The 13,146-nt window shown below is 43.0% G+C and overlaps 1 protein-coding gene across 3 annotated transcripts in view; it reads left to right on the forward strand.

Annotated features, from left to right (window-relative positions):
- The first annotated feature begins 1,828 nt into the window (after nt 1-1,828).
- nup98 (nucleoporin 98 and 96 precursor) overlaps nt 1,829-13,146 on the forward strand; it is a 42,768-nt gene continuing 31,450 nt past the window's right edge. For all 3 annotated transcript variants that reach the window (XM_049591347.1, XM_049591349.1, XM_049591348.1), the window contains exons 1-7: nt 1,829-2,000; nt 6,337-6,446; nt 7,668-7,763; nt 7,964-8,152; nt 9,351-9,493; nt 10,763-10,870; nt 11,563-11,746. In XM_049591347.1, the coding sequence (XP_049447304.1) occupies nt 6,368-6,446; nt 7,668-7,763; nt 7,964-8,152; nt 9,351-9,493; nt 10,763-10,870; nt 11,563-11,746 (799 nt within the window). In that variant the 5' untranslated portion in view covers nt 1,829-2,000; nt 6,337-6,367. The remainder of the gene's footprint in view (nt 2,001-6,336; nt 6,447-7,667; nt 7,764-7,963; nt 8,153-9,350; nt 9,494-10,762; nt 10,871-11,562; nt 11,747-13,146) is intronic.

A 13,146-nucleotide genomic window follows, 5' to 3' on the forward strand; every position in this document is an offset into this window, starting at 1 on the left:
GAGCTGCACCTATCTATACGAGTGGCTGACATTTTTCTGGGAGTCCCACGGTGCACGTGAATCAGTTTCACTATTCGTCACGTGATTGGGACGGGATGGGAAAAAAAGTCAACGTGAGCGTGTGGGACTGGGAATCATAACAATAGTCAAGTTTTTCTAAAGTAGTTGAAACTAGCTCCACCTCCAGCAGCTACAACAGTAACATGCTGCTCTAACACTGATGCTTCACTATTAATAATCTAATGATGTCATATATAATAATATCAGTCAGAGGAACCAAACATTACTTTTCCTGCAATACTTTAACTACATTTTTCTCTCTCAGAACTGGTTGTTATGACGTGTTGTCTGACCACATCAGAAATCAAATGTGTTTATCATTCTGAACAGCTTCAATGTGGAGTGAATGTAAAAATAATTAAAATAATTAAGGTAGGCATTGTGTGATCCATGTTCTGTATTTTTTTTAAAACATTTTTTTTTTTTTACTGTAACTGAAACACAACACGGGAGTGGGATGGGACAGGACTGAAAATCCACTCCCATGTCACCCTCTAATCTGCACACAACTTCTAATCACTGGTAAAAATTTCATATGTCTAGGATGTAACATGTCACGGGAATGTGTAAAAACACTTCTGGAGAAAAAAAAAATGAAGTCAAAGCAGAAACAATAGGCCCTTCAGCCTTGAACCCTAAAATGAACATGCATTTATGGACCTCATCTTGCTTCATGCAAAAAAATGTATTGCATATTTATGGAAGAACATTAATAGACCAAGCATTACGCAATGAATAAGACAGATGTTATCAAGCCTTTCATGAGAAACAACAACTTAAATATTGAAGGCTCAACAGCTTCATAAATTATGTTAAGGATTTAGATTTATCGGCTCTTCAAGTCAATGATTACTCTCTGTGGACAATGCAGTTTCTGAGCTTGTATAATTTTTATTTTAAATACTTGTCACATTCAAATTTATTGCAATTCATTTACTCCATTTTGTACAGATTGACATTTATTAACCCATTAACATTCCATGTCATATATCTATAACGTATAGAACTATTCATAACTTACTTGTTACCCAGTGAGAGAACTCGTCCATTAGATTGGCAAAGTAATCTATTTGATGAAGGTGAAACAGAGACGGCTTAAAGTATTTAAAAAAACAAAAACATAGTAAAGACATAAGGCAAACAAGAAAACATGTCAAAAACCGAAAAATTAAGCACAGATATTTTATTAACAATAACCCTATCATGATCTATGTGTTCGCATTTCCTAATGAAGTGCAGATCGATCTATATACTTCACGTACTAGTGATCTAAGTCACCTTTCCAACCCAACAACTGCCCCATTGCAGGGACTAAATTGATAATAATTAAAATAACATGAATAATAATGTAAATAATGTTGTTTTAATTCTTTCCCTTATTAGAAGAGAGAATGAAAAGAAGAAGAAGGGAAGAAAAGTCCTTTCCCTCCCCTAGTTTTGATAATAATAAGTTTGTCTTGTCTTGTTTTTAATGTTTTTGTTTGTGGCGGTTTGATTTGTTTTTGTTTTGGGGGTTTTGCTTTGTTGTTTGTTTTGTTCTGTTTTTGTTTGTCTTTGTTTTTCCCCCCAGAGATAAATAAAGTTCTTTCTGTTCTACTTTGTTTAATTTGGCTTGATTTCTTTTTGTTTTGATTTGTTTGGTTTGGTTTCCTGTCAATACACTGATTCACATTCTAGTCCCTTGATGGCAGTAATGCGCGTGAAAGCTGGTTTTCCATCTGCCAGAGAAAGTCGAAGAAGAAGAAGAGGTGATGACGTATGAAAGTGCGTAGTGACGGTTGCCGTTCGACAGTTTTCCCTCCTCGTTGACGAAGCTCTACGGCCGCTGCCGATGTTTCGCTAAAGAGACTTTTATCGTGAAAGATTTCGGACTCCGTGGTTTTAAAACTGTTGCAGGGAGACCGAGAAAGAACCGAGCACCTGTAACATCGCTGTTAAAGGTAAATCTGCGTCAAACTAACGACTGTTCTTTGTCCGTCTTGCTTTTGTTTTGCTAACGTTTGCGCTAAGGATGTTAGCGACGAAGCTCGCTGGCTAACATTAGCTTGACGCACGTAACTTGTAAGTAGCCGCAGCAGCGCGGTGTTTCTCCCGCAGTGCCGTGAGTTTGAGTTGGTATGATTTCACACATTAATAAGGGAGAGTTCTCGTGGCTTTGTTTGGACGGTTAATTAATAAAGCCAACGTGTTGTTAGCCGAGGCGGAAATGATGCTATCGGTATGTCAACGTTAGCTGTCGCTGCGTGTGTTGACTCGCGGTTAATAACCGGTCCTGTCTGGCTGTGACTCGTTAACGTGAAGTCACGGTTTGGTTCAAACTGGTTTAAACTCACATAACTAACTTAGCTGTAATAATGTTGTGATTTGGATTAACGTGGCGGGGTCGGTTCTGTGTGACGGCCCAGCCCGGTTCACTGCACGTGGAGCAGGAAGTCATACCCCGGAGTGAGTGAGGGGTCTGCACGTAAACTGAAGTGTCAAAGTTTCTACCTGTTTTAATGGTGGAATATGAATAAATACATTTACTCAGGTATTGCAGTAAAGCACTTCATCTAGGTATCTGTGCTTTACTGGAGTGTGAACACTTCACCTCCATCTCAGAGGGAACTACTGTGCTTTTACTGAATTACATCTGTCTGACAGCTTTAGTTGTGTTCATTGGGTGTGTGTATGTGTGTGTGTGTGGGGGGGCTATACTAGTGTGATTAAATATATATTTTTTCCAAATGCAAATTATTTCCCCAAAGGAAAACTTTGTCAACATCATTATGACCTTCTGAGATAAAGTAGCAGCAAAATGTGACACAGACAGACTGACCAACACTTTTCTAACACTTGTCAGAAATGCTGCACGCACCTGACAGACTGAACTGAGGGCAGATTTAACGCCCTCGGAGGGGACAGTGTCAGGCGGAATTTATACTTATGCATTGAATCAATCGACGCCGTACCCATGGCATATGCTCTGCCTCGGCATAGAATTGCCGTACCCTACGCCATAGCCTGACATGCACCATGTAACTCCTCGTCTCTGTAAGCTGAAACCATTTCCCTCAGTGGAAACAAAGCTTTTATTTACATTAATTTCACAGCACACTGTGAGGGATTTATCCTGGCTGAAATATGAGCAGAGGAAATCTCTGCTAGTCACTAAGCTAATTTATACAGTGTCAAATACCTGAGGCTTGTGCTAATAATGTTAGCATAAAGGTGCGGACACACCAAACCGACATCAAAGAACTAGCGGCGACGAAAGCCAACTGTTGCGTCGTCTACGTTGCCTTACATCGCCCTGTGTCAGTTGCATTTGAACACACTACACGGACTCCATCCGACGGCCAAGTAGCACGTACATTCTGCGCCTGCGTGAGAGAGAGCGGAGTGAGAGAGTGGTACATCCTGTCAGCCGAGGGGTTTCCTATCTGTGCAGCCGAACACCGCAGCACCTCCACGGACTATTACATCCAGACGGTCCCAGTGTTTCCACCGCAGGCTCCACTTCACTCAGCTGCCCGATAAACCCGCTGCTTCTTCCCACTTTAACCTAAATAACAAACCAGGGCTCGGTGCTCCGGTTGGATCCAAACGGAGAGCCGGGGCTAGCTCAGAGACTAGCGGAGGCTAACTGGCTGTGCTTCCCTCCGGTCATGCTGCGGCTAATGCTAGCTGCTCCCAGCTAGCTCTGGTGTGTTATTCAGGTTAAAGTGTGAAGAAGCAGCGGGTCTGTGGGGCAGCTGAGTGAAGTGGAGCCTGAGGAGGAAGCACCGGTTAGCCCCGGTTTCACTACAGGCAGATTCACTCGCTACAGGGGCGAGGAAATAAAACCTGAACAGCCAATCAGAGTGATCTCTTTCACTGACTTGCGCCGACGCCGAAGTGCTGACAGTGCAGGACATACTGCAAAAACTAGGCCGACAGACGCTCACAAACGGCCTGTCTGTTTCTGATTTTTTGCCTGGCATAGGTCCGGCAGGGGGTCTCATAGGCACGGCCGCTTGCTGGGCCTGTAGCATTGTAGAGGAAACACTGTGAATATCGAGCAAAATTATTTGTGATCGATCAAAATCCTTAACAATCAATCATTGATAATCGAAAATTGATGCCCATCCCTAGTTAGCATGTTGTATTTGTGGGGAAAACATGTTTAGTATAAGACAGTTTTATTGTCGGTGAATCTTGTGAGTTGTAATGGAACTGAATTGTGTGCTGTTACCTTTGTTACATGTTGCTGTTGTTCCTGGTTTTATACGAGAAGAGGAAATGATTGCTAGTCGCTAGGCTAATTTATACAATGTAAAATGCCATAGGCTTGTGCTAATAACGTTAGCATGTTGTATTTGTAGGTAAAATGTGTCCAGATAAAGATAAGTGTTTGTCTGTGAATGCTGCGAGTTATAATGAATAATGTTATGAATCAACTAAACTTTACAGCACTTCACAGAAACCCCACTGCCGACTAGTGTTTTGGAGGTGTAACTGCAGAGTGACACAGACACACCACCACACAAGTATAAGTCCCCCTTTAGAAGTGTTGTCTGTTTCATTCTTTAGTTTGGAGAATGTGAGACAGCAGTCTCCTGTCCTTTGTCAGATAATAATCCTGTTATAATCATATACGAATCCACTGACCTTGAAGTCCAGGCGTCACAGCTTAACACCACCCTTCTAGTCATGTACCAGTCCAGCCTTTTCAGTTTCGATTCCGATCCCGATGCTGTGGCTTTGAGTATCAGTCGATACCCGATACCGATCTGATACCATGGTTGATCTAAAAAGCTATATACCTTTACATGTAGAACAGAAAAGACTAGAGGCATGAGGCATTGATGACTACACAGTTCTTTTCTAAGATAAAATGAAACAGAAAAATGCAATAATGAACTATTTATTTTTAACAAAATAAACAATTGTGCAGCAGCAGTTGAAATGGTGTGAAATACCTCCACACAGCAGATTCTCTCCTTTGCTCCATTTCGTATGACGTAGCTTGCGTCGCAATAGATTTAAAGGGAAAGGATCGCCGTTGCATTTTCTGATGCCCAAGCCATCTATTTTGATGATATCAGGGCCCATATTCGATCCAGATATCACACCGGTGCATCCCTACACCCTTCCTGCTGAACTCAAAGGTTCCTCAGCTTTATGCTTCACTTCTCTGTAGAGCTTGGGTACGGCTGTGTTGGTGATAAAACATGGGGGTGGAGTTACATACCTGGGTTCACGTGTTTTTAGCATGTAACAGAAGCCTTGGTTTCAACAGCACTGTATGGACACAGGTCTCTGCACAGGAAGTAGGTGATGGACTGTGTTATTGTCTGATGGTAGTTGTGTCGAGCTAAGTGCGTCCAGTGTTGGTTGATTTTTCAGTGGAGCCTGTTTAGTGTTAGCTTGACCGTCAGCAGCTAACACTATCTCTGGGTGGTGGCGTGTGAGGTGCTCCTATGTTCGTAGTATTCCAACAGTATTTTATTCTCATATGACACTGCTGTAAATCACACGTGTCATATCCAAGTCCTCCTCCTTTGTTAAAAAATCCAAAATAAGTCCAGATGTTTGATTTAAACACTGACGGCACATTTCTGATTCCTGTCTCCGGTGCCTCCATCTTTGTTTTGACGAACTTCCTGCCACATGCAGCAGACTGAGACCTCTGCTGACCTCACCAGGAACAAAACATCAGCACCATCTAGTGGAGCGAAAGAGCAACTGATTTTATTATTCTAGCACCAAAAGTTTTATTGAAATGTGTGTTTGTAAAAATGAATAATGTCTATAATAAAAGATCAATACTTGGTGTCTTTGTATCGATACAATATCGTCGTGCAAACTATCACCACACTTACCCCTGTCCTCTGCTCTGATTGGTTGTTTTCTTGATTCAAGCGAATGCCATAAGAAGCAATGGGACGAGAAGGACGAAGATGATTTTTACAGCTTATGCGTCTCATGTCTTCCTGTGTGAATATAGTGACAGTCTCATCAGATATGTTGTTTTTATACAAGTTACCAACTGTAGCTTTAAGAATACTAAATGTGTAAAGAAAACCTCAAACTCTTTGATTTAGGGTTAATCTGTTAGATCTTTGTCCTGTCTTCATGACAAAACAAAGTCCCAAGATGTTTCTGATGGTATAAAGCGACAGTTGTTTTCTTGCGTTCATAAATATAACTTCACATTGTGCAGTAAAATTCCCAAACTGTGGGAGAATGTGAAAAATGTGACGGCAGACAGTTCAACTTTAACGAGAGTGCATGTTTGTGTTTGTCTCCGTACAGAAGACTTATGCAGTCCTGCTAGCAGGGCAAGATGTTCAACAAGTCATTTGGTACTCCCTTCGGCGGAGGGACGGGGGGGTTCGGCACCTCATCGACCTTTGGACAGCAAAGTAAGTGTTTCATCATTTATCTATTTATTTGTTTATTTATTTTACATTCTGGGATTCAAACCTAAAGCAGCACCGGGTCAAGTCCAGAAATTTTCAACCTTGTGGTCGGGGCTGCAAAATAATCACAGCTGTCACAATGACTGAGTTCATGATTCTCTTACGGACCAAAATGTATTAATTTTACATCTAAAATAATTATCTGAATAGCGTATCATTTAAGATTTTCTTCCTGGAAACTGTTAAAAAAAATCCGGCCCGATCTTCACTCGTCTCAGCTCAGTGTGTTCAGTAAGATGGTCTAAACAGAAGCCATACTCACCAAACATCTGACAGGCCAGTGTCTGAAATTGACCTTTTGCTAAGCCCCACCCCTTCGTGATGGTCCGGCAAGCTGTCAGAGTAAGCATGGAGCCCACACTGTAACTAACTGCACTCCCTGAGGACATATTACCATATTTTCATAAAAATGAGACAGTGATTCCAGAGAGCAGCAGACAGAGGGGTCTGCAGTCTGTGTTTGAAGGATATATCCAGGATGTCAAACTGACTCAGCAGCAACAACAGGTTAAAAAGACAAAGATAGTTAGAAGCTAAAGCCGAACTATAGGCTACAGATCACAGTGTAAAAGTGAACCACCACATCACTGCTGATCGCCACACAAGACAATGAATATAAAGGGAAACTTTGCTGATATTGAACCAGCTGTGTGGCATCGCAGTGTGTGTGCAGATGAACTGTGTTTGACTTCGTCTCCGTGCCGCTGCCAGCATCTGGACCTCTGCCGCCGGGTGAGCAGGGATCTTTGGGAGAAGTCGAACAAAGTTCATCTACGCACACTGTGATGACACACAGCTGGTTGAATATCGGCAAAGTTTCCCTGCTTCCCTTCACTGGTTCCTGTACAGCAGGGTCGCTCTTTGTTTCACCGTTATAATCAATAAAAAGCAAAAGCAGCATGTGTATACATTCAGTCGGCTATATCTTCAGTAGCTAGCTAGCTAGCTAACCCTACACGTGCCTTGAGTCTTCTGATATTTACTCGCCAAACAGATGATCTACCCACATGATGTACGCAGTGATAATGAGATGGAGAGAGTAAACCTGTTGCTTCTTCAGACTGAGTCTGATGTCGCTGAGCTGCAGTGTGAGAGTTTCAGTGTTGGTGGTGAAGTTAAAGCGTCAGTGTGTGTGGTGACGTCCTCTCCTCATGTTACCTGCAGACACGGGCTTCGGGACAGCGGGAGCCTTTGGGACGTCTGCGTTTGGGACTACTGCCAACACTGGAGGGCTGTTTGGTGCCACGCAGAACAAACCTGGTGGGTTGTTTCATTGGATCAGATGTTTGCGTGGTTGTTCAGTGTTTAACTTGCCCGCAGACTGAAGCACTACTAATATTCTTTATTCAGGCAGTTATTAAAACACAGATAATTAATGTCCATGCTGTGACACAGAGGAAGCTGCTGAAGACGTGTTAAAAAATATTTAGCCCTGATGTGTCCTCGTCTCTCTGCTGCAGGCGGTTTGTTTGGCTCCAGTACGTTCAGCCAGCCGGCCACTTCCTCCACCAGCACTGGCTTCGGGTTCGGTGCAGCGACTGGCACTTCCACCAGCCTGTTCGGCAACACAGGAACGGGCACCAGTGGCGGACTCTTCTCCCAGCAGCAGAACAATGCCTTCGGTGCCAACAAACCCACCTCATTTGGAAGTGAGAAACCACCACACCGTTCAGACATTACTCCATCAGATCAGATCAGGCGTGTCACTTATAAAACAGTGTGTAGGATCCATACTGTACCTACGGACAGGATCCAACAAATGCTCAGTCAGGTAGACCGTATCGCTAAGTTCCCGTCTCCAAAATGTTTGTGAGCGTGGGTCAGAGTTTCTCCCATCAAGCCTGTTTTTATAGATCACAACTTTTTCATGGGGGTGGCGTTACCTATCTGACTTTCATCACTTCCTCCTCGTCTTTCATTTGGCACCACAGCTGCATGAAGGGGCGGAGCTATCCCCATCTTCCTCTTCATCATCATCCACCTGAATATTACTATCTGACCTGTTGAACGTAGCTGTCTGAGTTATGCAATGATTCTGTGCACCTCATTCCTGTGTCTCATCTCAGCTGTGTCCCGCCGCCATATTTTCTTTACTGATTCTTGGTTAAACGTCTCAAAAGGCTCTGACGGAGGCGAAAAACTCAGACAATCGAACCTGTTCCGAAAATTTTAATGATGGACGACTCAGTGTGTTCAGATTGACACAATGTGAGTTTGTATTTATTTTTAGATGTGCGACAGTTTTTGGCGAAAAAGGGGACTGAGGGTCTTCATTTTGTTTTTAATTTCCTCCACCTTAGTTTAGTGTGTGTGTTTCATAAAGGAATGTGTGTGTGCTGAACAGCTGCAGTCAAAGCAGAAATCCTATCGCTCTCTGCTTTACCGTCTGCCGGCCACAGCGCGCTGCAGGATGGACACACATGTTATTGAGGTCCACCGTCTGATCCTTAAAAAGTCTTCAAAGGCATTAAATTCATAACAGTGTTAATGTTGACAGCTATTTTACATTTAGTGTTTCTTTACAGACAAAAATGTTTTATATTTTTAGGCATATTTTAGTCAGTTTTATCCTTCGTAGTTTTAGTCAATGAAAATTCAAAATGGTTTGGTCGACTTTCAGTCATACTGTTTTCTATGTTTTTGTAATCTTGCTGAAGCTCTGAATCAGAACATAAAATTGCTGCATGTTCATGTTGGAAAAGTTTTTTTTTCCATAAAATGTTTCTGCTTACAAAAGCAAACCTGTAAACTATCAGTAACCCAGAGCTCCAGTTGTGTTTCCAACCTGCCTGGTCTGTCTCTGTAACTTATCTCCTGAACACGTCCCCCTCTCATTGTGTCCTCCAGGCTTCGGGACGAGCACCAGCAGCGGCGGGCTGTTTGGGTCGACCAACACCACCTCCAACCCTTTCGGGGGAGGCACCTCTCTGTTTGGAGGCTCGGGGTTCAGCGCCGCACAGCAGCAGCCAGGAACCACTGTAAAATTCAATGTGAGTACTTGAGGTGCAGAGAGCACGTGTTAAGTTTCTGTCAGTATGAGTCCTGAACATCGGCCTGTTGGAGACGAACCAGGCCAGCACAGAGACATCACTGCTGATCAACACACAGTGCATGCTGGGTAGATTTGTGTCTGATTTGCTCTGACATCACGTGGCAACAATATTCTCAAGTGGCAGCAGGACTCACAGTTGCTCTCCATCCTACTGCAAGATCCAGAGCATGATGGGAAACACCTGCTGTCACCTGACTGGCCCCCAGTTTTGACCACAGACAACACCTTTGGTAGAAAATCCCAAATTTCTGTGTAAGCGTAACTTTAGCGTGAGATTTTAGGCTGTAAGTGTCATGTTGTGTACTGAAAGACGTATCCTGTGGTTGATGTTAATAATAACAATACCTGGTCAGTGATCTACAGGTATCCTACAGATTGATGTAACAGGATGTAGATGTTTCTGTGACTTCCTCTTTATTCTCTAAAGGCTTCTGAAGATTGCCAAACTTGACAGCAGCTTTTTGTCTCCGCTGCCTGATCTCGACCACTTTCCAGGCGAGGTGCAGCTCATCTCCAGCAAGCCTGATGTCAGAGCTTTGAGTGTGTTGTTAATGGTCCAGTGTTTCCGCTACATTCATTCAGCTAAATTATTGCCGCCGCTGCTGCTCCTTCAAAACATTTATTTTATATTCGGCCGAATATTGCAAAAACACACATTTGGTATTTGGTGGAATAAGTGAAAAGCAAGGCCGAATAATAGCGGCTTGTTTTGATAAGGCAATCAAACAGCGTGCGTGACGGACGGAGTAAAATGTCGGCAGTGTGGCGATATTTTACTCCGTCCGTCACCGCACTCACATTTGCAACTAAAAATAGTTTTGTGCGGGCAAAATAAATCATTCAGCACGCTATGTGAGTACAGATTTCAACCAGCAGCAGAAATGAGGGGTTGAACGGGGGTCACAGACATGGACAGGAATACGTATTCCTGTCAAATACGGCGGCGCGTGATAACGGCTTACCGACGACGGGTGAATAACTTGTTGTCATGACTGCCCAAAAGTACCTGAACAGCCGAGCCGTGGCGGCACACAGGTATGTGAATTTGTGAATTTGAACTGGCAGCAAGTTTTTCGGTTTGTGTTGTATAATTCGCTCTCAGTATAAAATAGTTCACAGGTCGTTTTCTGGTTTATTCACTGAGGACAAAACACTTCTTTGGACATATTTCACACTTTTGCTCTTTTTCTTTTTTCCTTTCCTTTAGCCTCCGACAGGAAGTGACACAATGGTGAAAGCAGGCGTGACCACAAGCATCAACACCAAACACCAGTGCATCACAGCCATGAAGGAGTATGAGAACAAATCACTGGAGGTCAGTTTGTGTTCCAGCGTGTCAGCTGCGCCATCACTGTTGGACCTGTCAGAGACCACAGAGGGTTTATAAAATATCAGAGTTTGTAAAGAGAGTTCATCGGCTGAAAGCTGCTTTGTTGGTTTCTTCCAGGATGAATGAAACTGTTAATATGCAATAATCATAAAATCTGATGGAAGAATAATGTGTAGATGTTTTAAAGCGCAAGGATAAAAAGAAGAAGACAAATAGTTCAGGAAATTGTTTCGGTTATTCAGTCTCCAAACACACAAACTGTTTGTGACAGAAGCTTCAGGGTAAAAACATGAATGTTTCTGACACACCTTCAGTCCAGCGGAGTGCCGAATTCTCCTCGCTGACATTAACCAGAAGAAATAATAATTATTAAAAGTTGGATTCACATGAAACCGAAAACGTTTCAGTCATGATACAGACACAGAGCGAGCTCAATAAACGAGATGTGTGAGCAGCGTCCTGCTGAGACTGCAAACATGACCATTTATGTGAAGTTAATTAAAATGAAATTAATTTTTCAGCGCAGAGGTTGGTGGAAAGAGTTGTGTGTTTTTCCAGAGTTGCAGGTGATCGTTGGAGCCGCTCAGTCAGCGTAGTTTTGGTGATTTGCAGATGTAAAGATGTTTTTTAGATCCTGACCTGACTGTCGCTTGTTCCTCTTTCCTGTCTCCCTGCAGGAGTTGAGGCTGGAGGACTACCAGGCGGGCAGGAAGGGCCCGACCAACCCGATGGCTGCGGGGACCGGCGGTCTGTTCGGTGCGCCCACGGCAACGTCCAGCACTGCCACTGGCCTGTTTGGCTCCACCGCCCCCAACACCAACTTCTCCTTTGGGCAGAACAAGAGCACGTTTGGAGCTGCACGTAAGTGGAGACGACAGCAGAGGTTTTTGTCTTCAGGCTTTTACACAGCGGGGCCTGTTTTTTGTGATTAACTCACATGTCAGTATATGTATTTTTTAACTGGGCAAGGGTAATATATTTTTTTTTTTTTTTTTTTTTGGAAGCATTCACACCACAAATGAAGGCTTTAATGGCGGACCGGTTGACGGTTTGTGTTTCTGTGTCGTTTGACAAAAGACACAGAAACTATACAGACTGAACTCAAAGACAACGTGTGAAGCAGCGTCACCAAACAACAACACGCCAACACAGCAAACTGTATTCCTCCGTTCACCCTGACAAAGTTCACGCCAGATCTCCTTCTGTTCTTTGCTTTAACACATGAAGACTGTAAAGAGATTTAATGTAGAATATTCACATGTTTGCATTTCTCTTATGTTTACTGGTCGCGCCCTCACTGTGTAAAGACCTTTATTCAGACATCTCAGCACAGTGTTGAAGTTTTTCTGATCCAGCGTCAGTTCAAATATCTGAGGCTGACTCTAAACTAGAGCTACACAATAGTAGAAGAAAAACTGAAAGCTGTCAAATGATTTTTTACTCTGAAGACTTTTCTGAGAGTGAGATGAGGTCGTTTAATACACAGGTCACCATGACACCGCTGCAGTCTTCCAAAGCCCCATTTCCACCAAACACTTTCAGTACCTCTATCAATCCAGGCTGAAGTTAGTGATTTAACATCATGTTAATAATTCAGGTTGATTATCCTAAAGTAAGGAGGCTCCCCTCCTGCTCCTCGCTCCTCCTCAGGTTGTAGTTGATGATCAGCAGGCGTCTTAGATGAACGTCTCCAGCTCATTCTGCAGTGAGGAGTGGTCTCGAGATGCTTCATTCAACAGAAGCTTTATTTCTTCTGTGCAGCGAACACAAGGCAGTCATTATACTGGAACCTGAAGTGATCTGCACACTTCCTGTGGACCACTGGACAGTGTCCACAATTCACTTTTTGACTCACTGGCCAGTTTTTTGTGTCTCATATACAGTGGTTTTAGTACTTCTCATGTTGAGAATAAGGTATTACGTAGAAGTCCAACCTGAAGAAGAGGCGGGAGCAAAATTTTAAATAAGTAGTTTTGTGTCCTGTGCTGCAAACCTTGAAACATCTGAAGCTCCAGTGCTGTGAGCAAAAAGTTAACCAACATTCCTGCTGTTTATTAGATATCAGTTTTCACTGACATGCTGAAGATCTTCTAACAGAAAAAAATCCCTGTCTTTGAATTTTAATTTGATCAGTCTGTTTTTATAAAAGTGCTTGTGACATCACAAATGTGGCTCTGACTTGTAACTGAACATGTAGAAAATACTGTGGTATATGTCGTGTATCAACGTTCAGCTTGAAAATACGGAGATGTGAATTTTAG

This window comes from Epinephelus fuscoguttatus, linkage group LG12 (assembly GCF_011397635.1).
Source record: "Epinephelus fuscoguttatus linkage group LG12, E.fuscoguttatus.final_Chr_v1".
NCBI lineage: Eukaryota > Metazoa > Chordata > Actinopteri > Perciformes > Serranidae > Epinephelus > Epinephelus fuscoguttatus.